At 43.7% G+C, this 25,305-nt stretch overlaps 1 protein-coding gene across 4 annotated transcripts; it reads left to right on the top strand.

The window, feature by feature from the left end:
• The first annotated feature begins 1,565 nt into the window (after positions 1-1,565).
• On the top strand, positions 1,566-24,594 carry ppp1r13bb (protein phosphatase 1, regulatory subunit 13Bb). 4 transcript variants are annotated; one of them, XM_062467614.1, is made up of 19 exons: positions 1,662-1,803; positions 2,848-3,050; positions 6,490-6,637; positions 7,138-7,257; positions 8,280-8,347; positions 11,194-11,295; positions 12,538-12,712; positions 13,450-13,649; positions 14,055-14,195; positions 14,509-14,701; positions 15,394-15,528; positions 16,948-17,081; positions 17,376-17,829; positions 17,944-18,701; positions 20,457-20,594; positions 20,872-21,005; positions 21,195-21,361; positions 22,475-22,674; positions 23,109-24,594. In XM_062467614.1, the coding sequence occupies exons 2-19, from the start codon at positions 3,042-3,044 to the stop codon at positions 23,148-23,150; spliced, it is 3,318 nt and encodes a 1,105-aa protein (XP_062323598.1). In that variant the 5' UTR covers positions 1,662-1,803; positions 2,848-3,041; the 3' UTR covers positions 23,151-24,594. The 4 variants fall into 4 exon arrangements, with proteins under 4 accessions (XP_062323595.1, XP_062323598.1, XP_062323596.1 ...); XM_062467611.1 differs by lacking the exon at positions 15,394-15,528 and having other exon boundaries at positions 1,566-1,680; positions 14,055-14,219; XM_062467612.1 differs by lacking the exon at positions 15,394-15,528.
• Positions 24,595-25,305: the final 711 nt, after the last annotated feature.

Here is a 25,305-nt window from a genome sequence, read left to right as displayed (position 1 = left end):
GATGGAAAGGATGGCAGTAGTTAAAATATTGGTCATCCGGCTTTTTGTACTGAATACAGATGCAGATCATTTGATTCTGTACAGTTACGGAAGAAGAACTCTTCATTCATCTAACTACATGAATACACACACACGTGTGCAGGGAGGCGGAGCACACAGACATGCATGACAGGGCATCCACCAGAGAAATGAGTCCCTCAACCACATCAGCAGTTCCCACCTCTGTATGTTTTTATAATGGGGTTCTTTGTTGAGGGAACCATTGTAATCACAGGGAGAATAAGCAAAATCCTCGCAGAAAGGCCCAGTAAACAGGCCACAGACCCTAGAGGGACTCCACCCCAGGACCTTCTTATGTGGTGGCAGTGCAATTGCAGATAGTGGCATTTCTCTACACACCTATAAACACACATATGTGTACTGTTCTAATGGTAATTGGTGTGAGATATCTTAAAATGTACCCACATCATTTTCCACAAATGATGTGATATTGTTGACTGACTGACTCTCACCTTCCCCACTGTATCGTGTGATGGCAGAAAGTGAGACCTCCCCCACATGGCTTGCTGTATGTACTACAGCTCAGTCCAGGACCTCCTGGTCATGGTGTGCCAGACCTTGCAAATGTATGCTGCGTGGATTAATTGAAATATGAATAGATCCGATCCCCTGGAACAGATTTCATGTTCCAAATGAGGGGGGCTGTCGCTGTCTTGGTGTGTGGGGTTGCATCAAATTCCCCTTTTTTGCTCTGTTAAATTGCTGCACCAGTCCACACTTGACCGGTGGGGATCTCATTCTATTATGACTGTAACTGTTAGCTGCTCCTGGCATTCTCTAATCCCTGCTCTCCTCTCTGTCCCCCCCCACACACATCCCTTGTGGTGTGGGGGGTTTGAGTTGTCAGCACCTGCCTGGTTGTCGGTCAGCCAACGCTGGACCTGGTCGCGAGTCTCCCGGTCCTGTCCTACATCTATAAAGTTGAATAATGGATTTTGGTGTTTTAAAAACCCATCGACACTGTATGACCATGTTTAGCCTGTGTTCTGCTCCTCTCTCCCACCAACCGTCTCTGGAGGAGGGGATCCCTCTCTGAATTGCTCCTCCCAAGGTTTCTTCCATTTTTTTTCTCCTGTTGAGAGTTTTTTGGGAGTTTTTCCTTGTCTTCCTTGAGGGTTTAGGTTGGTTGAGGGGCAGTTCTATGGGCATATGTGAAGCCCTCTGTGACATGCTTGCGTGTAAAAAGGGCTATACAAATAAATTTGATTTGATCCGTAATCTCTGTGTGTGTTTACAGTTACAGATGGTCGGTTTGTGACTCACTGTCACAGACCAATAATAGCATACCCTAGAGATAAAAAAAATATTTTTTTATTGTTACTAAATATATTAAGCTATACCATCCAAACATGCATCACCTTCAAAAAGATAACACACAAAAAGTAGGGACATCATCTTATTGTGTAATTAATCAATTCCTCTTTCTTCTCAAAATGAAATAAGTAAATAGTTCAATAACGAACAAGTGTAGAAATGTGTAACCACCATCCTCTCACCCTTTTCTGTGATTGTACAGGTCAACCTCCTACTTGTTATCAACTTTCTCTGTGGTGCAGCTCACATTTTTTACATTCCGAGTCAACGTGACATCACTGCGTGGCAGCGTACTGCAGGGCGGGGGTATGTTTTCTCACGTCAACAGATTAAATATATACAGTACTCTTCTCTAACCTTGAAATTTAAAGGCAAGCCGGCAATATTTCCCGAAATTCGATTAATCCAAAACGGAATCATTGTTAGGAGGTGAGTTTGGCAGCTTTCTCGTTTCTGAATGTGCTTCCCTGAGCTAGTCTAGCTAGCCGAAACAGCAGGCTAAACAACCCCAGTTCGCAGTTTGTTTAGCTAGCTACTAGCTAGTCCTAGCTAATTGAAATTAGCCCGTATACAAGCACGAGCTAACTACTTACATCGGGTACTAATATTGACAGTTATCCACCATCCATAATTTACTTAATCGTGGATTGTCTTTAAGATCTGTGCTGAAATTACGTTGTTATACTAGCCAATCTAGTATAACAACGCGGTAGAGCTACATATGTCATTAAATAGTGAGTGTTTCAGATAGCTACCGTGGCTAGGCTATCTACTATCTGGTCGATTTTTGGGTTGACTAGCTCTACTGTAGCTAGCTAATTAAAGCCACAATCGTTTGTAGCCTAATCGCAAATCAAACCTTACGTTTTGATTTTATAATTTAGCTTTTCACAAGCAGTTTGAAATGCTTGCGATCATTACAAAAAATATACTCTGCTACTTTGGCTGCTTTGGCTAGCCAAATTGCCAAAGAGGCAATGGATTTACCAGTACTAGGCTACTAGCTAGTACTAGCTTAGCAATCAGACTGCTGAACCCAAGCCAATGCGGTAGGCTAGCCATCTAAATGCATCCTGTCATTTCGAACCAACTTAAATGTTCAAAACCTTAGGCTAAACGTATCACTAAACGACGGGGTTTTTGTTTTTACGTTTGATAAAGCTGTTTTGCGATTTGTGACTGACATTGTTTTGACGTTGGGCCCACACACTCGATGTACGGCAACATGTAGGCTAGACCTACCTACGTACTGGTACTCTCGAGTCCCTCTGCCATGGCATGTACGTCCAACAAAGTTGGTCGTGGTTGCTAGCCATGATGAAATGGCTAACTATCACACTAACGTGACAATTAACGCTACAGGAACGTGTCCGGATAATTGTATGGCTAACCACAATAGCGTAAATCATGCGATCAATTATGCCAACTCTCAGTTGTCTAGTAAACTAGAGCTAATTGTGATGTATTTTGCAGAGGACTGGCGTCGAAGCAACAACAGCGCATCGGACAGGGTGGACCATTCCTTTACTTGTTTGGGCTTGAGGATGCTGCAGCGGTGGGCATTGCAAATTTGCAAGTGAACGTCACCACTCCCTGGTTGAACTTCAAGCTACCCAACGTTAGTGCTGTTATGTGCCTCTCCTCCTGACACCAACCGAGCCGCAAATATGATGCCGGTGAGGAAACTGTCATTCCTAAAAAGTATTACAATATGATGTTTTGGTGCTACTTTGTGTTTGGTGGACAGACCGAATGAAATCAGAGCAAGGGATACATTGATATTAAAATGATTTACTGAAACACAGACACTGATAACATTATCCAAGCCTATACCAACATTTCTTGATTTTGTTTGCCTATTTGTACACCTCTTGAACATTCAGTTGCTGTTTTGCTTTTGAATAAACACAACTCGAATGTGACCCGCAAGCTTTTTTTTGAATTGTCAAACCTTTTTCTAGAATATTTCTAACTTGTTGTTATGACAAGTAGCCTAAATTGTGTTTACAAATACTTACGATATTATGTTTACAAAGAAAAAAAATGAAGCTTACTTTTTTATAAAGCTGTTACCTTGCAATATGGGCAATATATTGTTACAGAACATTAACAAATTGTCAGTTGTACAAATAATTTTGCTGTCATTGTAGCTTACAGTACCATCCTGTTGGCACAACTGAGAACTATTTACTTTGATACAATTGTCACACATTGTAAGCGTTGTGTGATACAGCTTTATGGTGACTGCAAGTCTTGCATGTCCATGAACAGCTGCCTTTTACAGGAAGTTAATATTGATACTAAATACAAGACTATTTCCACATTTTGATATTCTAATACTTTCCTCCATACTCCATACAAATAATCAGAATTAGCTTCTATAGCCTGTTATATATCATATTCAGTTATTGCACTGGTAAAAATATGGTTAGATTGAATTATTTTCTGTCTGAGGACGGAAATCATACTTTTGGTTGGTTTGTAATTGCCTTGTTTGGTTCTCGAGTGCCTTACTGTGTAAGGAGCTTTTATGCCCAAGGCTGTGTGACTCAATGTACCTGACTGGCTCAGAGTCTGTCAAAGTTGATCATGAATAGAGAAAATAAATCAGCTCTTGACTTATTCAAGAGCCCCACCTGTTTGGTGACCTTTTATCTATTATATATTTTTCTTCCCTAATGCACTTGTCTAAATTGTCATCTTTCTTACTGCAGAGCTTTTCAAATGTTAATGGATCCTGTCATGAGAACTTAGAATCATGAGGACAATTGGCTCTTAAGTTAGTGTTTTTATTTGAGACTCAAACCTCACTTTTTGCACTTCAGTTTGGTATATCCCTTTGAATGAAATGTTCAGAGTAATAACCATTGTAATCATATAACCAAGAAGCAGGCAGCGGCATGCACTCTTCAGTTTGCCATTTTGGTTCTCTGTCCACGTCTGTACAATAGACCCTTGCTTGAATCAGTAAACAGTCATTTTCAAAATGTAGGACTTGCTTGCTGGGATCAGTAGCTGTTCTCTGTAGTAGGTCTACCCTGTCACAGCCTGGTCAACTCAATCTTATTTGATAATTTGGTTGCACTGTCATAACACACCGAAGTGGAGCCTTATTCAAAAAGGGGAGCTTGCGGCCAAAAACACGTCTCTCTCTCTCTCTCTCTCTCTCTCTCTCTCTCTCTCTCTCTCTCTCTCTCTCTCTCTCTCTCTCTCTCCTTGCCTCTGTCCTTCAGTGGATGCACACACAGCATGCCTTTACACAAAGGAGACTAATGCTGTTTTGCAGAGCTCACGTCTGCAAACCTTTTTACTTGTGGGCTACTGGCGTTTCCCGCTCGTCTTTCCTAGTTTCATTGAATGCTGAGTATTTGAAGTCCGAATGTTAAAATGAAGAAGTTTGTGACAGTAGTGCTAAGGAGCCTGGTCAGCCTCTCAAAAGACCGAAACACTTGGACTAAGAAGGTCCACCACCCCCAGAATGAGGGCAGGAGACAGGTGGCATTCAAAGGGTCAAAGCCTACGGGCAGACGGAACTTAGCGAGGGCAACACGTTTTTCCCTCAAGGTGAGATCACTGCCCTCTTGAAATTCAGTGTGATTTGTCATCGCTTGCGCTACATTTGGATATTAGTCTACCGGGGAGTCAGGTGGCTGAGCGGTGAGGGAATCGGGCTAGTAATCCGAAGGTTGCCAGTTCGATTCCCGGTCATGCCAACTGACGTTGTGTCCTTGGGCAAGGCACTTCACCCTACTTGCTTCAGGGGGGAATGGCCCTCTACTTACTGTACTTACTGTAAGTCGCTCTGGATAAGAGCGTCTGCTAAATGACTAAATGTAATGTAAATGTAGTCTGAGCTTGAAGTGATTGCGGAAATTGACACTTTAAGGTGATTGACATCATCATTGTTGCATGAAAATGTAAATGAGTCTTGGCTATGTTGGCATACATGTGTGATGTACATCATACATTTCTTAGTGAAATAATAGTCTATCCTGACTAAATGCCTTAACATGTCTGGTGTCTATGAAGGATTCTGCAATATTAGTACTTTCCTGTCCAAATAGGCTATATCCAGTAATGGATTTATTATCACAACATTAGCTTAAATCATTCACTTGGTTTTGCTCATAGATACATTGTTGCTGTCCAGATATTGGGATTTCTGAATACCTATTGTTGTGATGAACTTTAATTATGTATCCTAAATAGATCCATAGCCTATCTGTGCTCATGGAATGATTGTATTTGTAAGGTTATTTAAAATAAATCGCTTGAAGTGTGAGTATAATTGTAACAGATTGTCTGTAGAATCTATAATGTGTTTCTGCTCAATGGTGTGTAGATTGTTTTAGTTATTGTCACATTAGTTCAAGACATTGCGGTATTTTTGTGTGTGCTCTCTCGTTGACACATGCTTCAGATTTGGGTCATATGGATTACGCATCAGGGAATTTTATTTTATTGCGCCATTTAATGTGCTTCGGTTTGAGATCAGTACACATGGAGGCAGTCCAGAATAAGTGCTTGGTGGTGCAGGAAAGTCATGTTTTGAAACACCCAGGGAACTATGGGTTTGATATAAGCTGACACAAAGCTAAAAAGGAGGCAACCTCTAGTATGAAATCCAGAGGTACAAAAAACCTGCAATCAACAGCACTCTATTAGGACAAATCTAGTGTTTCTGCAGTGATAATTGGCAGTTTAGTTTAAAGCTGCACTTGGTAACATTGTAAAATAAATTGAACAATATGAGAAAGGGTGCCCCTAATTCTAGTCTGGACTTCTACACTTTCCTTCAGCTGAAGTTTGAATGACACAAAATAAGACAATGAGAAAGGTACGCCTCACCAAGGAAGGCACGCCTTGCTGAAGGCGATTGGCTGGAACAAAATTGCTGGAACCGAGTTGGCTTGAAAGTGCCTGTACGCTCCAAAAATGTTCAAATTGACATTCCACTGGCACTGGGCTGTATGTGTTGCTAAACAGCTCTCAGAGGACCTCATTATTACACACCATGTTTAAAGGGGACTGAAAAAATCCTACCAGGAAAAAATGGTCCCAGCTGAAAAAAGGCTTGCTTGATCTAATTCTCTTGCTATTTTTTTCCTCTTTCAGATGATCTTGACAGTGTACCTCAGTGATGGAGAGCAGGCTTTAACGGAGGTACCCATCACCCCAGAAACCTCATGCCGTGATGTGGTGGAGTTTTGCAAGGAGCCTGGAGAGAGCGGCTGCCATCTGGCTGAAGTGTGGCGAGGCAATGGTAGGGGAATGATGACACTTTTATAGCACTCTCATTTGAAAGGAGTACATTCTATTTGACTTAATGAGGGAAAAAATGCAGCTTAATGGTGGGTCGTCGTTGCAGGTTATTTGTATTACACAATCAGAATTGACTTTGACCTGACAACCAAGCACCCACTTTCCCTCAGTGTGCTTTGCACAAAAAACCCAAACACTGATGATACAGGAGTTTGTCACAGTGGATATTGTTGATGGATCGTTCAGACAATGCAAGTGTTAGCATTCCTCTTTCACTTAGGTTTCAACCTTACAAACTATGGCCCTACTTTAACAGGTTGTTTGCTGTCTGCAACACATTTCTGTGGAGACAAACATTTGAGTATTCAAATTTTAGAATGAAAAAACGCATGTCTTGGTTCAGTCACCAATCTCTTCCCAACACTGTGATTTTATGTCCGGTGTATCATGTAATTATAATTCAAACAGAGAACTTACGGAGTCTTAAATTTGTCTTTACAGAGCGAGCCATTCCATTTGAACACATGATGTATGAGCACTTGCAGAAGTGGGGCCCTCGTAAACAAGAGGTGAAGTTCTTCCTCAGACACGAAGAGTCACCAACCGAGAGCAGTGATCAAGGTGGGCGGGCTAAACTCCACACTTACTTGGACGCTATGAAATCAAAAGGCATGTCTGTCATTGCCCAAGCACACAGACACTCGAAGACACGCAGGTGTCTTAGATGTGCTGTGCTGTCAGAGGTTGATTAAGAAGCCATTTTTGTCTGGCAGTTTATCTTAGTTGGTGTTTGCAGTCACTGATGTCTTACTTGGGTTACTGCTGCAGAGATAAACAGGAAAGTGGAACGGCCAGGAAACCCACTGCTGTGCCTGGTTATCAGATGGTCAAGCTTGGGTGACAGATCAGGAATGAGTGGCGAACGTCTTGCTGAATTTATGAGATGATGTGTTTCAGCCTCTGAGCCAGAGGATATGGAAGCTAACAATATCAATATATTTGTATGCTGCTAGTTTTTAATAAATGTTATAAAAAATTATTTCAAAAATAAATACTTTCATGCTAACATAAGCATGGTCTGGTCATCGGACTAACAATCTCAGACTTCTAGGGAGTCAGGTGGCTGAGCGGTAAGGGAGTCGGGCTAGTAATCTGAAGGTTACCGGTTCGATTCCCGGCTGTGCAAAATTACGTTGTGTCCTTGGGCAAGGCACTTCACCCTACTTGCCTCAGGGGGAATGTCCCTGTACTTACTGTAAGTCGCTCTGGATAAGAGCGTCTGCTAAATGACTAAATGTAAATGTAAATTAGGCACCTCGACATTGTAGCACGGGTACGTTGGCCTGTCATGTGACATCACGTGTCATCAGCTTCCCATGAGTCAATGTTTCAGCATTTGACTGTTTAAACAGAGGAGCAGTGCAAAACCGATTTGCGTTCTGATAAAATTGTGGAGAGTTTTTAACATCATACCGTGATGGCAACATATTCACACACCTTCTGCATTCTCTGGCTCTAAACTAGAATACAAGCTTCAAATCCTTTTGGCTTTGTATTGTCTACTTTGTGCTGCATCGGTTGGTTTGAAGGGACCATTATTAATTAAGTGTATTTTCCTGCTGTGTACATCTTACTCTTTGCAGGGAGCCAGCAGTCTCAAGAGCAGGCCAACCGCAGGGCTGGAAGCAGTGGAGAAAAGAATGAGAATGGGGTAAAAGCTCACAATGCACATCAAAAACACAAACATAATATTCTCGAGTATTTTCAATTGTAAATCCAGGGACTATTAGATGGACTCATCGCTTACTGAAGCAAAGTATACCAGAGGCTGTGTTTACATGGCTGTTGCAGGGAAACCTCTACTAAAATAGTGACTCAGAGGCCTCACTTCTTTCCTAGTCTAAATGCCATACAGATTTTTAATGGCTGTGCTGACCAAACCACAACAATGGACTTTTCCTGGTCACATGGCCTGATGAAGAAGTATGAATTATGAACGAGTCAACGAGAATTATTTCCCTAATTGATGCTGCAAAATCATGACATATGTACACGAACCTTGCTGGTCAGACCAGCATATACAGTAGTCTAAACAACATCGACAAGTGTGGTTATGCAATTCATGTACCCCTCCAACAAATCAGAATCGAGTGTCCACAATATACATTTACATTTAGTAGATGCTCTTATCCAGAGCGACTTACAGTAAGTACAGGGACATTCCCCCCGAGGCAAGTAGGGTGAAGTGCCTTGCCCAAGGACACAACGTCATTTGGCGTGGCCGGGAATCGAACCAACAACCTTCTGATCAATAGCCCGACTCCCTAACCGCTCAGCCACCTGACTCCCTATATAACATATATATACTTTCAGAATATCTCTGAGACATCTCTGTCTCCATCATGATCTATATCTAGGTATTGGTCCATTGTCAGCAGGTACTGATCTGTTGTCAGTACTGATGTGCGTGGCCAGCGGGTTATCTGGGTTAAAGAGAGGTTGAGCAGTTCAGCCTCCCTGGGTGACTGATGCAGTTGGGGACTGTCAGGTGGCATGGCTGCCTGACCTGACCAGTGCACCAGAGATGGCCAAATAATATAGACAATGCATTCATTTCGGTACTACAGTACTCTCTATAAATGGAACTTAAAATGCCAGCAAACACATTACCTCTCCTACTTACAATAAGGGAATGGATCACAGTATGTTGTAGTTTTATCCAACGCTGTGTGAATCCGGTTCTTAGAAGTATGCCGCCCCGTCCCATATTAACTGTGTGAGCTGTAATGTATCTCTCAGTTCGAGTTGGCCTCATAAGCACTCCGTGAAGTGTGTATCCAGTCCATTATCCCCCCCCGTCCCAGATTCCAGAACGGGAAGCTGCCGTGGTCAAGGGAGCGGAACTAATTTAACCTTAGGGGGGATTTGGGTAAGAACTAGAACGTCACGAGATGCCAAATTGTTTATTTATTTCCCTTCCCTTCTCAAGAGACGGCAGCATGACACACCTTCTGTCTTTCTTATCTAATACACACTATCCAGTTGTGTGTAGTGTGAGTGTAGTGTGATCCAGTTCCTCATTAGTTGGTTTCTGTGAGCAATGTTAGAGTTGCCTGACCGACGGCCTACACACACAACATACACAGGATGTTTTCTAAAAAGGAGTGAACCAGTTGCCCTGGGGTTCTGATAGATGTGCAGCCCACCTCTGACAGAGCTGCTGACCCTGCATCTGTTAAGACCCCTCAGCTAGGAAATCGATCATTTCCAGTTGGCCAATGTCTAGTTTGTAAAAGATCAGTGTAAAATGAAGATGTGGACCATAGCTCAATAAGTCTGAGTAGAAGACTCAAGCGTGATTTTGGGATGTATCTAACAGTGCAATGACAATGACATTCTGGTTTTCATTTGGGTCAGGCCCAGAGCACGTTACAATTTGCAAATACCTGGGTGACGTTGCTCTAAGTACCAATGGTAACGTGGTTAAATTGGTGAACTGTGTAAAGAATCATTCAATGTCACTTTGAATGGTTGGTAGAGGCACTAACTTGCCTGGTTCCGTGCTCTCTGTGATTTGTCCGTTAGACAGCCACTGAGTGGCCATGCGTGTAAGTTGCTTCATTCTCTCGTTCTCAAACGCAACACGGTCTCGCGAACGCGCAAGACTCGCCACGCGCTTGCATGGACGCCGCGCGCATGTAGCTTTCTCCCCCGAGCGTGACTCGCTTTGGCTTAGTCACTCCCCCAGTTCCGTCTCATCTCCAGCACACTCTCTCCAGTCATCTGCTCTACATCTATATCGCGTCAGTGCGCATACTTAATTCATCCAGCACCACGACAAGAAATACTCGCTGCTTCTAGGGAAGAGAGACCAGGCCTTGGGTAAGGAAATATTCATAGACAACGTGGCATGATTGCCATGACTGTGTGATGGCTTTTTAGTTATCTATGAACCTGTTGTCTCTCATCACTTATCCTCCTTTGGTTAATCCCATCCCACACTTACTGTGCTGTCTTACTTGCATACAGTGAGTCCTTGGAGAGTGACATCTTTTTTGTTGTCTTTTTTAGAAAGCACATTGTGGCTATATGAATGTTCCTGTATGTGGCCAAAGTGCACATTTAACTGAGGGGTTATGACAGGACATTGATAGCAGGCATCATCATGTCCCAGTGGTGAGCTTTACCGGGAGGTAGAACTAACATCTGTAGTTTCTATCCAGCTAATGTGTTCTACTACAATTCATTATTGGTTCGGAGACCAGCATCATGTGCTGGCATGAAACAAAGCTATTGGATTTACTGATTGAGTTGTATGTCAGATGTATCCACGAGCAATAGGTCACCTTCTATTTTAGTGTCCGTATCCACACTGCTGGGTGTGCACGCACGATTACTGTTGCAGCTCCACATACTGACATACGTTGTGCTATTTTATGTACCCACCATCTGGGTTCACCTTTAAACGTGACTATATTTGAAACCTTTTATACAGGCTACCAATGAAAACAGGTAGGGAAGCCCCAAGTTGATGGATCGTGTGTGTGTGTGTGTTAGGTGGGGAGCCCCCGTGTGGAGCTCACGCTGTCAGAGCTGCAGGAGATGGCCACACGGCAGCAGCAACAAATTGAGGTGCAACAGCAGATGCTTGTCGCTAAGGTAACACCTTTTTGATTATGAATTGGTGTTGATATTATCTTTGTTGCATGTTAAAATTCGAACTTGTAAATTTTGCCATGTTGTACTACTACCTAGGGATAGTCTTTGTAGGTGAATCGCATACAATTTATCGAAAAATCTTTTTTGGTGTAAGTGAATGAAGAAAATGTAGAGTTGAGAACTATACTATATTTTGATGGGGCCCTCATCTGATCTAAGAACGTCTTATTGACTTATCTTATTTGTATCTGAGGGGTCTCAGACCCCGAATGATCTGTTTGTGTGTATTTAAAGGTACAATAGGATCTAGTAAGATCTTTTCATAAAAATACAATAAAATCTACATTCTGCCATAAACATTTGGGTAAATTATATAGTACAGGGTTCCCGCGGGGTCTTAAAAAGTCTTAAAAAGTCTAAAATTCGGAACTTTAAATTTAAGGCCTTAAAACGTCTTAAAAACGGCCATATTTTCATCCGAGGTCTTAAATTTCATTTAGTCAGGTCTAAAAAAGGTTTTACCCTCGTCCATTTCCAAAACCGCTGGCCGCAGAAAGTTATGACAAAGTAGCAAAAAAGTATTGAGTCGCAGCCTACAAAGCGGATCTCTACAAACGAAACCAGCAGAACGCTGCCCTTAGAACGTTGGTTCGGTGTGTTGTAGTTCTTTCTGGGGGATATTTGTGTTTGTATGTACACGGTGATAAAACTACAAATCCTGTTATAAATGCAATACATGCCCGCGAAATACGTCTGCGCTTCCTCAGAGTTTGTTAAAGTCCGGCTACGTGTGGAAAATGGGAAAGTGTACTTTCAACGAGACATGGCTAGATCACAGCGATTTCCGCTGTTGGTTACAAGCGGTACCCAGCTCCAGGTACAAGGCTCGCTGCAAACTTTGCCTAAAAAATATTAAAAAATTACTAATGTGATTGTTTTATCTGTAAATTACATTTATACTTTTTCAATGACTGAATTCATTGAAATAAAATGTGGGTAATGCATCGTGTAGGTCTTAAATTTCAGTCTTTATGGTCTTAAAATGTCTTAAAAAGGTCTTAAATTTGACTTGCTGAAACCTGCAAGAACCCTGTAGTAGTAAATCCTAGAAAATATTCAAAAGCCAAACTACCCATATATGGTTTTGATTCATGTATGCCCAACTGCATATTAGATGGAAATCTAGAGCAGTGAAGACAAACGTTCCATTTGAATAATCGGAAGCGTCCCGTGTGCGTCTAGGAGCAGCGTCTGCGCTACCTGAAGCAGCAGGAGAGACGGCAGCAGCAGTCAGTGTCTGAGACAGAGAAGCTGCAGAGGCTGAAGGACCGCGTGGAGAACCAGGAGGCCAAACTCAAGAAGATCCGTGCCATGAGGGGCCAGGTTGACTACAGCAAAGTCATCAATGGCAACCTGTGTACGTACTACATACTCACACACAGTCTCAACCTGTGTACGTACTACATACTCACACACAGTCTCAACCTGTGTACGTACTACATACTCACACACAGTCTCAACCTGTGTACGTACTACATACTCACACACAGTCTCAACCTGTGTACGTACTACATACTCACACACAGTCTCAACCTGTGTACGTACTCACACACATATACTTGGTCTTGGTCTCTGGAGTTAAATTCAACCCTGATTAGTCTTGAACGTAGACATATCTGTTCAAGTAATATGCTTAAGGCTAGGCATTCTTACAATTAAGATCATCTGGGATTTGAAGAATACTTTGCATGACAAGTCTGGCCTCTTTACTTTTTCTCTCTCTTTTTTTCTACCCCTTTAGCTCTGAGCAGATCCCATCAGAGTCATGAAAACCAATGCCCTTAACTTTGTAAAAGGAAACAAAGGTTTTATAAGGGCTAGCTAAGCACAGTAAGAGTGGCACAAAATGAAAAGACACTTAAACTCCATTTTGGAGAGAGTTTGTTTCCGCTGTACTCAGCTACAAGCTGACACTTCCTTTGTAAAAAAGCAACATGTATTTATCGATTCATCATGAATCAACTCTCTTCAACTGAAGTTTCACTCCCCTCATACCACTGGTCACGGGTTAGACATTGCTGCTGCGGCCTTTCTCCTGCGCTCTCCGATCCACGAGGTACTAAAGGACTACGCTCTCATCCCCTTTCTCCTCAGCTGCCGAGATCGAGCAGGTGAGCGGGTTGTTCCAGGAGAAGCAGGCGGACCTGCAGGCGGCCGTGCTGCGGGTGGAGCAGCTGAGCCTGCAGCTGGAGGACCTGCGGAGAGGCAAGCTGAACAACCTGCAGTCCGCCCTGGGAGGACAGGTGTCCAATACCGCCGCTCTGGAGCTGCGCAAACTCTACCAGGAGCTGCAGGTCTGTGAAATGTCACGAGATGAGACTGTAGGTGCATCTTACCTGCAGCCCCCCCCCCCCCCCCCCCCATTGTACGGTCTGTAGAGTGACGTCGTCACCTCTGCTGATTGGCCAAAGCTTTAGTCTTCCTAAAAGAGCCGGGTAATTGTCATGGCCAAAACCGCAAAGCAAATTTGCTATAGGCTACTGTTTTGGGCCCTGAAATGTGTATATTATGATTTAGTTGTATCCCAAATCTGTCGAGATTTGCTTTGTATCGAAGCGGTAAAACAAATACTAGGAAAACATGGACGACATCAGCTCTATCACAGTCTACTGATGGACTACTGCCGCCTACGATCACCCTCCCAATTGGATCGTTTCGCGTCACTAATCAAGCGTGCACCTTCCTCCCCGTTTCCCCAGATAAGAAACAAGCTGAACCAGGATCAGAACAGCAAGCTGCAGCAGCAGAAGGACCTGCTGAACAAGCGCAACGTGGAGGTGACGCTGATGGACAAGCGCATCACCGAGCTGCGCGACCGCCTCTACAAGAAAAAAGCTGAGGCACGTCCAAAAGAGAACGTGCCTGTAAGGCTAGGAGCGCACAGCACACGCGCGCACACACAACATGCTACACACATTAGAGATCACCCTCATTATTTGTTGATGCGCTGTTCACTGTGTACAATATTTACGTTATTTTTATTAAAGCTACAATAGCTAGTGCAATGCGATAACTTCCCATTTAGCCAGCAAACAGTTAGCTTAACAATAAAAAGATTTGGGCAAGTTTCAAGTGAAATTAGATGTTCGAGAAGTCCTTCTTCACGTGACCCCACTTGTCTTATTTGTTCATGTGGTTCTTGTAACCCTGCAGCTCAACCGGACTAATCGGCCGCCGTCTCCCCAGCCGGCCCCAGGGACAGTGGGTCGCGTGGCAGCCGTGGGGCCGTACATCCAGGTCCCTGTGCCGGGGACGCAGGAGAGTGGGTACTCTGTGCCGGCAGACCCCCTCAAGCCCCAGTCGCTGGGCGTCAACGTCCCCAACAACCAAGCCCGCTTGAAATCAGGTTTGTCTACTGCCCTCCCAATTCCTCCTTGTCAGCTCTGCTGTGCCGTGGTTGAGTTCTTCCCCCGCCCGCTGTCACCTTTTACCTTTCCTTTGCTGTCTCTTTAATTCTGCTTTTTGAGTCTGGTTGCCACTTGCATTACGTTCTGGAGAATCCTTTTCTGTGCAAAATGTATTTGATAATGGATTGTGGGCATATGTACCAAGCCAAAATGTATTTGAGTTGTATTGCAGCAGGAGTATTACAGAGTCATAGGAGACTCGTAACCCCAAACAAACTAAAATTTTGTCCTCCGGTTTTTCATTCTCTCGGATCAGTTGAGATCCCTGGGGCCCAATTCATCCAGTTATGTCAACAACTTGTTTCTATACTAGATTAAGAGTGGTGATCCCAGAATGTCAGTCAGACAAAACATTTTAAAGAACCTGTTCAGACTTGGCTAGCCGGCGAATATGCTGTCCCAGACGTTCTAAAAAGTAATTGTACGTATCTGTTACATAACTAATGACGGTACAGGTATTGCTATAGAGTTATCAACAACAACAAAAAAGTAGATGCGAGTGTATGTACAAGCTGATGACAAAACATACATTTCCATACATTTTTATGTATAGCTTTCCTGCCCAATAGCATGCAGTATAATTTCCATACAGAGAACTTGAACAACCAGCCAGAACACCCACTACCATCAGTGGCGGATTCTGTGAGAAAGCCCCCCAGCTCATGGAAGGTGTCAGATTTAGACATCGTTGTGGACCCTGTACCGGCACCCCTTCAAGAAGCTCAAATGGGGCCCGGGGCCCCCTCCAGTTTGGAAGGTCCTTCCCGTGAGTGTGCAGGTTGCTAAGCAGAGGGATGGCTTGCTTTGAACCTTCTTAGATATCTGAGCGAGATTTAGTTGGCCATTGTATTCCAACTGAAGCTTGGTTAACAACCAGGGATATTGAGGGAATCGTTTTTTATGAAATTTGATGAGACTTAGTAAAATTGCAAACTGAGACATTTTGGTGCTTGATGACGTTTATAACAGTAATGCCTGCTTTGCCTCAGACATTGAGACACATTGCCCACTATGCAAGTTTGAGGTCTATGTAAAACAGACCCTCAACCATAAATCAATGCATGGTGCAAATGAATAGGCTAATGCTTGTTTTGACACTGCAGCATCCATTGCATTTCTTTTTTCCAGACCGTGCCATGGTTTTTGCTGTTTTCTTGTGTTCCTGTGCACCTTCAGTTGAGAATACTTTGCTTATAATGCAAGTTGAGCACTAGAGCCGTGTTAGTTTTTTTTTTGTTGACAAAATTAAATACCAAGCAACTTGGTCACTGATTTTTGTAAATGAGTCTTTCTTATGAACACTAAAAAGAAAGGCGACAGAATATGTAGAATTTGCACTGAAGTATGTGAAAGCACATCAAGAAAAATCAAACCAACACCGTTTATGATTCTTCACTTTTGACCTCATAAACTAGCTGTCTGGATCTAGTGGCTTATAGAAAGAACTATGGGTTTCATAGCTCTCTAAATTTCAGCCTCACACCACAGGGGATATGTACATAGGTGCTCCTTTATGCTCTGGCATCGAGAAAGAAAACAGATCCTGCATTATTATGCATTGCTACTTTGGGAAGGTTCACTGCGCTCCCCTGCATGTAGTGTGATCAGTGCTGAAGTCAAATTTACCTATGTAATGCCACACCTGTAAATTTGAGCTCTGATCAGATTTTCGTTCCATGACCTCCATAGCCCACCTAGTTACTCACCATGCATCACTTAAATAATAATAAGCTAATAAAATTATCAAGCATGCTGGAAAATATTTTCTTAGCATTTAGTCTTGACAATTTTGTATGCAAGCCAATTATTTTATATTCTTGAATATAGGAATATATATAATCTAGATGATTTTATAATGCACAACAAATTGTCAATTGAGTTTTCAACTAATGATTCCATTAATCACCCCTTCCTGGTGAAAGACCAGGTTAAGCCAGACCATGTGTAGCATGTCTGAAAAAGATAAACACTGTTCATTTGTATCAATCAAAAATCTGGTTTGTAATATGTCCAGCTTCCACCCAATCCATTACACTAGCTGTGGACAAGAACAGCAATTTGTATTCAAGCAACCATTTCGACCCAGCTCTGGTAAACCTCCTTTATCCCATGCTAGTCCTAAAACTAGCCCTGAGGCCTTCTCTTACTCTCATGGTCCTTACCTTACCTCCTCCCCTCTTCTCAGCTAACGAAGCCAGCTGGCCCACACTAGGCAAGGGCAATGCCTTGCTAAAACCCCCAGACTGGAGAGAGTCTGAGATTGACACTCAAGGCACCACTCCACCTCCCAGCTCCCCCTCCGGTACCACCACAGACAAGGTCAGTCTCCATTTCTCTCCAAATGTAGCAAACATGTACTCTGGTGTCGGAATTGTACCTAGTTAGCTATCTTTAATGAACGTGCAGCTCTTACACAGTTGCTGGCCTTATACTTCCTGACGGTCGTAAAACATAGGTGGGATCATTCCAGCGTTATATCATAGCATAGATTGAGTGTATTTATCTACAGGGCTGCATATCATTTTCCAGATGGAAATTTCTTCCTGTTGGATATGAGCATCTGATGAATGAGTCAATGACATTTAAATGTTGTTCCTCTGTGCCTCTCCCAAGGTGATGGACTCAAACAAGATGACCGTCTCCTCCCCTGCCATATCCAAGCCCCAGCCCCCGCCTTACGGCTCGCACCTCATCTCGGCGGCCTACAACAGCTCGCTGGAGCGCCGCAAAGACGTGCCTCCCCCTCGACCTCACCCCAACCCCCCGGCCCCCTCCTGGCCCCGTGTGCCTCCCCCATCCGGCTCGTCCTCTCAGCAGATTCAGCAGCGCATATCAGTGCCCCCCAGCCCCACCTTCCAGCCAAACTCACCGCTCTTCCCCCCAGGGCTGGGGGAGCGGCTGGACCCGCCCCTCGCCGTGGCCGTTCGCCCCTTCATTCCAGACAGAGGGTCGCGGCCGCAGTCGCCCCGCAAGGGCCCGGCCACCATGAACTCTAGCTCTATTTACCACATGTACCTCCAGCAGGCGGCGCCAAAGAGTCACCCTCTCAAACCCGCTCTCAAAGCAGGTATTGAAACAAAACTTTGTCATTGTTGAATTCATTGTTGCATTGGCATTCCCCCCCCAAAGATCTAACAAGCAGATTATGTAACTATTTCAATTTTTTCCTTTGTGCGTGCAGTGTATGGAAAACCTGTTCTCCACTCGGGCTCCACACCCCCATCCCCTCTGCCCTTCATGCTGTCAGGAGGGCCCTTCCCTGCATTCCAGGGCCACGAAGATTCTTTCGATGGCGAAGCGACAGATCTGGAAGGTGGCCATGCCCCGGAGTCCTCAGCCCCCCCTCCCAACGTCGAGAACATCCCGCGGCCTCTGAGCCCCACCAAGCTGACGCCCATGGTGCACTCGCCGCTGCGCTACCAAAGCGATGTTGACCTGGAGGTGCTGCGCAAGAAGCTGGCCAACGCCCCTCGGCCACTGAAAAAGCGCAGCTCGATCACGGAGCCCGAGGGCCCCGCGGGGCCCAATATCCAGAAGCTGCTCTACCAGCGCTTTAACACGCTGGCGGGGGGCATAGAGACTTCTGTTGTCGGGGGAAATGGGGGAGGGGGGGCCGGGGGAGGCACACCCTTCTATCAGCCCGCCAATCCGCCAGACTACCCTTGCGTTAACATGGCAGCGGACGCCGACAACGGGAATCCCCCTCCACAGACAACCGGCGCTGAGGGACCAGCCTCAGAAGCTCTCCCTCCGCCAAACGACACCAACGACAACCAGGCCCTTGCATCGGCCCCGGAGGGCCTCTTGAATCCCCCCGAACCGGAGGAGTCTGAGGATAACCACAACAACAATCTCGAGGGTCTAGTGGTCATGCTTCCCAGCCCGGTGCTCGAGGTCAGCTCTCCAGAGGATGCCGGGACTACGCCCTCACCAGCAGTGGTGAGGCACACACCTTAGTTTGTATTGTTACGTTCACACAAATGCAACCTAGTTAGCGTAAAAAAATAGCCTTTCCCATAATTTTTTTTTAATCAAAGCCAATAGATGTTAGGTAAAACACCACAAATACGTACAAACAAACAGCCCAACTTATTAGTTTTTAGAGCATAGTTTATTTACATCCCATTTGAATTGTGTGATCGTTCAAAATGTTTTACAAAAGATGTTCCGGATGCAGGTTATGCAGACTAGAAAGCAGAGAGAGATAGAAAGACAAGTGGGAGAACAGCACAGACCGGTTTTCAAAAACAAAGGGACTGTGCACTCAAATCAAATAAAAATGTATTTGTATTGCGCTTTTTATGGGACCGGGAAACTCGCTGTTGCCCGTCATGGAGACTGGTTTCCGGTTGGCGACCAGGTCCAGCGTTGGCAGACCGACGACCAGGCAGGTGCTGACGGCTCAAACCCCCCACACCACAGGGGATGTGTGTGTGGGGGGGACGGGGACAGAGAGGAAAGCAGGGATTAGAGAATGCCAGGAGCAGCTAACAGTTATAGTCATATTAGAATGAGATCCCCACCGGTCAAGTGTGGACTAGTGCAGCAATTTAGCAGAGCAAAAAAAGGTTATTTGATGCAGCCCTAGACACTAAGACAGCGCCAGCCCCCCTCGGTTGAACATGAAATCTGTTCCAGGGGAAAGAACTCTAAAATAAGTTATACTTATACGAATAAGTATGAGAATGCCCCGTCCCCCGTTGTCACCTACTAGTAAGAGAAACTATAACAGTAACAATATACAGTAAAAGGTTTAGTTTATTTTTAAAATCTAGATGGGGCAACATGAACATATAGAGGCTTTAATTGTACCATAATATTCGGACTATAAGCCGCGCCTTTGTTCCCATTTTTCGACCCTGCGGCTTATATAATGGTGCGGCTAATATATGGATTCTATGGAAAATATATGGATTTTTACAGCTAACGGCCACTAGCGGTGCACACTTTTTCAAGGTTTTTCAAAAATAGCCAAAGTTAAGTGGTTAAATGATTGCCACGCCTTGCCACATCTCTATGCTGATCTCTTTGTGATAGCAGCTAAGTTAACAACAGACATTTAGCTGCTGCGGCTTATATAACGATGCACCTTTATAGTCCAAAAATTACGGTAATATACAGATAGACACACACTTCAGGTTTACATAGAAAGTACATACACACATACTTTTAGCAGTCATAGGACGCTTAGCAGTCATAGAATTGACTAAATAAGAACGTTTTTAACCTAATTTTGAATGTCGAAACAGTATCAGCCTCCTTAATTGAGACAGGTAATTTGTTCCAGAGAAGTGGTGCTCTATATGAGACGCCCTGCCTCCAGCAGGGCATTTTTTAATTAATTTTGGGAACCACCAGATAGCCAGCATCTTGAGATCTAAGTGTCCTTACAGGGTGATAGGGTGCAGGAGAAGTGGGCAGCTGCCAGATTAGTTGACTAGAACCTAGAAAGTGTTGATCACAGAACATCTACTCTCGTCTTCTGGCTTGGATAGGGAGCCAGTGTAAAGAGACGAGAGTAGATGTTATGTGATCAAACTTTCTGGTTCTAGTCAATAATCTGGCAGCAGCATTTTGCACCCGCTGTAAATTTTTTAGGTAGGTAATTGCACTCATGCCCTCCGGATCTTTGAACTCTCTTTCGAGGAGAACATGTGCCACATTTACCACTAATAGAACTTTCACTTTCTCTAGGAGAAGCGTACTAACTTGAAGAAGGCCAACTCTGAGCGTACAGGCCATGGCCTCAGGGTCAAATTCAACCCCCTGGCCTTGCTGCTGGACGCCTCACTGGAAGGAGAGTTTGACCTGGTGCAGAGAATCATCTATGAGGTGACATTTATCTCTCTCACACACACACTTTCTCCTTTTACCTACTTTACTTATTGGCAGTTTGTTAAATTTGCTGGCGAGTGATTTTTCATTCGATCAACAACATTAACAGAACTGCACATCATATATCATGTAATCCCTAAAACCCAGTTTTACCCAGTCAAGATTCCCTGCTTTGTGAAAAGTTGCGAATTCTAGCTTTGTAAGCATCTGCAGACAATGCTTAAAATGTCCTAGGTATCGCCCTTAATCTCACCTGCATGTACACTGTCCTCAGGTGGAAAACCCCAGCACTCCCAATGATGAGGGCATCACCCCATTACATAACTCTGTCTGCGCCGGGCATCACCACATAGTCAAGTTCCTGCTCGACTTTGGTGTCAACGTCAATGCTGCGGACAGTGATGGCTGGTAAGCCACCCCACACCATACAGGAAACAGGCTTCATTGGCCTTTTGACTGTTTAACTTGTCATACCTTTGTGCATGTAGCGCACTAGATATAGGGTTCCGGAACACGCATGGCTTGTCACAATAAGAATTCATTTTATACTTTTTCCCCACTTGTTTGTGTGTCTCTGTGTGTTCGGCCCGTACACAGGACTCCCCTGCACTGCGCGGCGTCTTGTAACAGCGTGCACCTGTGCAAGGTCCTGGTAGAGTCGGGTGCTGCAATCTTTGCCAGTACCATCAGCGATGTTGAAACTGCTGCAGACAAGTGTGAAGAGATGGAGGAAGGCTTCATTCAATGTTCCCAGTTTCTCTATGGTGATGCCTCCTTTTTCTTTTTTTGCTCCCCAGACATGCCCTCTTTATATATTCGGCTTTGTAAATAAGCTAAAAGCCAGTTTCATTCAAAACGGATAGAATCTGTCTTCAACATTGTATTGTTGGGTTAAGGGTGGGTATAGCATAGTAGTAGAGGCTTCGACCACAGATCAAGAGGTTTGCCTTCGGCAAGGGCACAACCTTTGTTCTCTCACATATATCTTATTATTATTATTATTATTTTCCCACCCCTAAGGATCAGTCAATATTTGGACTACGGTACATAGACAACGTCGGTGTCAAAATGTTCGTCTTGGTCACGATTGTGTTGCTTCTATTGGGATTTACGTTCCGTTGCACGGTTTAGGCTAAACTTAAGTTTTTGTGGCAAAAAGTGCCTTGTGTCAACAAAGTATACTCAGTGCTAGCCTACGTCACAACGTCAGCACACGTTAGCAACGACGCATGGATACAACGTGCATAGATGTGCTGTTGCACAGCGAGTATTGTGCCGTGGTGTACTAGCAGAATCATACATGTACATTTAAGCAAATCAAGACTTGCATGTACAGTAAGTAATGTAACATTAAATAATGTATTTAAACTAAAGCTTGTGTGGTGCATCGCTGGCTTCAGTGCCACAGCCTAAACTTTATGTCAAAAGAAACTTTCTCATTTCCGGCGCTTTCAAACAATCCCGTCACTCAGTGAAGTTTGGCTAGCCACCGCAACTAGCTTGCTCGTAGCAAACCTCTTTTGAATTAGCCAATTCTCCCTAAATAAATATTTACATAGCTTATTTACATTTTTGGGGGCATATTTTCAGTTAGCAGATGGTACTGTTTGAATTGCGATTCCATCTGAAATACTGCCGGTGACAACGTTGTTACAGTAGTTTATTTCAAAGGGGGTTCTTAATGAATTACGCAATATGAGTAGGCTAAATGCTTGAAAAATGTCACTAGAAGAGAAAAACTTAAGGGGACGGACCCACCTGCAACCGACGCAAGCAAGCACACCCTACAATTTCCCCAGAAATTGTACTTTCTCTAGTTAGAATTGTAATACTGTTCAATACTCATTCTGTCATGTGCCTGGGTTCTCTCTATCCAGGTGTTCAGGAAAAGATGGGGGTGATGAACAAGGGCGTTGTGTATGCCCTCTGGGAGTACGATGCCCAGAGCCCAGACGAGCTGTCGTTTGCAGAAGGGGACGCCATCACCATTCTGCGGCGGCAAGATGACAACGAGACAGAGTGGTGGTGGGGTCATCTCGACGACAAGGAAGGCTACGTGCCACGCAACCTGTTAGGGGTGAGACGCGTCTTTCCACGACTGAAATATCAGCATTGGTTGTCCTTTGCGCATAGGCAGATCACACAGAATGTATGGCCCCTTTGCGCTTTACGCATGTTAGTATACTGGGTTTCAATTTAATCAACAAGTTTTGGGACTAAATATTCATCAAACACCCTTTATGACCGGCAACAGGCAAACAGGATAACTTGTGATGACATCAAGTTGGCTGTATGAAATCACTTTGGTTAAATCGTATTCATGCACCACAAACTGAAATTGGAAGTTTATATTGCGAAATATTTGTATTCAAAAATGTTTGCAGTTACACGTGGACTTGACAGGTTTACATGTAACAATTGAAAAATAAAATTACAAATGTGACTAGATTGAGTGGACTAGTAAACAGAAAGTATAATAATGTATATCCTTTTTCTCTCTCTCTTCTACAGCTATACCCCAGAATAAAACCCCGCCAGCGTTCCCTTGCGTAATTCTCCTGTCCCTCTATCCCTGGTGAACATCAAGACTACAGACATCACTCAACACCTGAGGAAAAACATGGTGCCTGGTGCTCCCCTCCTGCATCTCCCTCTGCCATACATTAGCCTCATACTTCTACAACCTGTGAACAATGAAGCTTGAGACTTAACCCCCCCCCCCCCACACACACACACACATCAAGCTATCAAGAGCATCCCCCTGTCAACCACTGATTTACTCCAACAGACACCAGTTCTAGGCTCGCCATTTCATACTCCCTCTCTGTCCAGCAAGAATTCAACAATAAACAACTGATTTTTATTATTATTGAATACTTACACGTATTCATTGGAGATCACCCCCCTCCCCCAAAACATACCACTGCTTCGTGTAAGTGCGTGTGCATGCGTGACAGTGATGAACTTTGTGTGGGCTTTGTACATTTACATTTAGGCATTTAGCAGATGCTCTTGTCCAGAGCGACTTACAGTAAGTACATTCCCCCGAGGCAAGTAGGGTGAAGTGCCTTGCCCAAGGACACATCATTTCTGCACGGCCGGATATCGAACCGGCAACCTTCTGATTAATAGCCAGATTCCCTAACCGCTCAGCCATCTGACTCCTTTGTAGGATGATAACGAAATTGAGAAGTGTGTTTTATGTGAAAAGGGTTGACAACATCAGTTTATAAATTGAAAATTTGTTTTTTTTGGCAGCCATAGAGAGGGATAAAAGAAAACAAATCTATGCATAGAATCTGATTTAATGACAGTGTTATACAATCATAAGTGGGATCTTGATACAAGTACACTTCTTATTTCAATAATCAAGTTGTTCTATTTCACTTCAGTAAATGCTCCCCAAGGTATTTCAGAATAGGCTTTCTTATCATTGCCTTATTTCCTTTTAAATTCAGATTATTTGATCTCTACACTTTATTTTAATGTTTTACTTGTAATTAAGTAGAATGGGCAGTCCTCTCCTTCAGTATGGTCTTTAACTTGTATTCATACAGTAGAAAATTTGACATTTTGAAACGTTTTTGGGGAGAAGGCTATACATATGTGCAAGGTTTCACCATCACCCAAATTGTACTATTGAAAATCATTTAGAAAAGAACACTTGCAGGTAAGTGTTTTTTTATTTTTTTATTTACAGTATTAGAGAGTGTGTGTGAGAGAAAGAGACCAAGCACTTGACCTAACTGGATCAATTTTCACCATCTCAACTGTCATTTTCTATTGGTGGCATAGGTTTTTATTTGCATTCTGTTCCCCAAATCTAACCATATTTTCATTCATGTGACATGAGATTGGTAATCCTAGTTAGACACGACACGGCCTTTCCCTGAATCAACTCTGTAAATACTGTGTGAGGAGTTTAGTGTTTGAGTGTGTATGAAGACTGTACTCATGCTGTTCAGTAAATGTGCACAATAAAATGGTCCGAGCATGACGAGCATGGGAGTTTTTCCTGGTCTCATACGCTTTTAAGCATTACAGTACCGTTATACTGTAGCCCAGTGGTTCTCAACCCTGGTCCTCAAGTACCCCCTGTCCTGCATGTTATAGATGTTTCCCTGCTCCGACACACCTGATTCAAATGAATGGGTCGTTATCTAGTTATACAGAAGCCTGCTAACGACCATTCATTTAAATCAGGTGTGTTGGAACAGGGAAACATCTAAAACATGCAGGACAGGGGGTACTTGAGGACCAGGGTTGAGAACCACTGCTGTAGCCTATAGGCTACCGTTAAATACACCGTTATATAACATGTTTTAAAAGTTGCTTTTAAAGTAGGCAACGTGAAAACAATGAAAGTTGCTTTTAAAGTAGGCAACGTGAAAACAATGAATACATCGAAGCGGACATCGATAGAACTGGTCAACTGTGCCGTTTTTTCGTTTCGTTTTTTTGTCATAACTATGTTGTCATGGGACCGACGTGCACGTCCGTGTTGACAACATAAACTACGCACTTTTAATTTTATGATAACAGTTAAACAAATATAAAGCAAGACCGCCTGATTTCTCAATTTTCAGACAGTAGGCTATGTGTTCTAACAGCCTGGCATGTCGTATGCCACCCCATGTTATGTTCATAGTCTAGTGTAGTTAATAGGGAACAGTGAGCGCGCATGTTCCCGTGACAAAGCGAAGGAAAT

Source organism: Osmerus eperlanus, chromosome 8, assembly GCF_963692335.1.
Source record: "Osmerus eperlanus chromosome 8, fOsmEpe2.1, whole genome shotgun sequence".
NCBI lineage: Eukaryota > Metazoa > Chordata > Actinopteri > Osmeriformes > Osmeridae > Osmerus > Osmerus eperlanus.
Note: the sequence above shows the minus strand (reverse complement) of the source record. Positions and strands in the feature narration are given on the sequence as shown.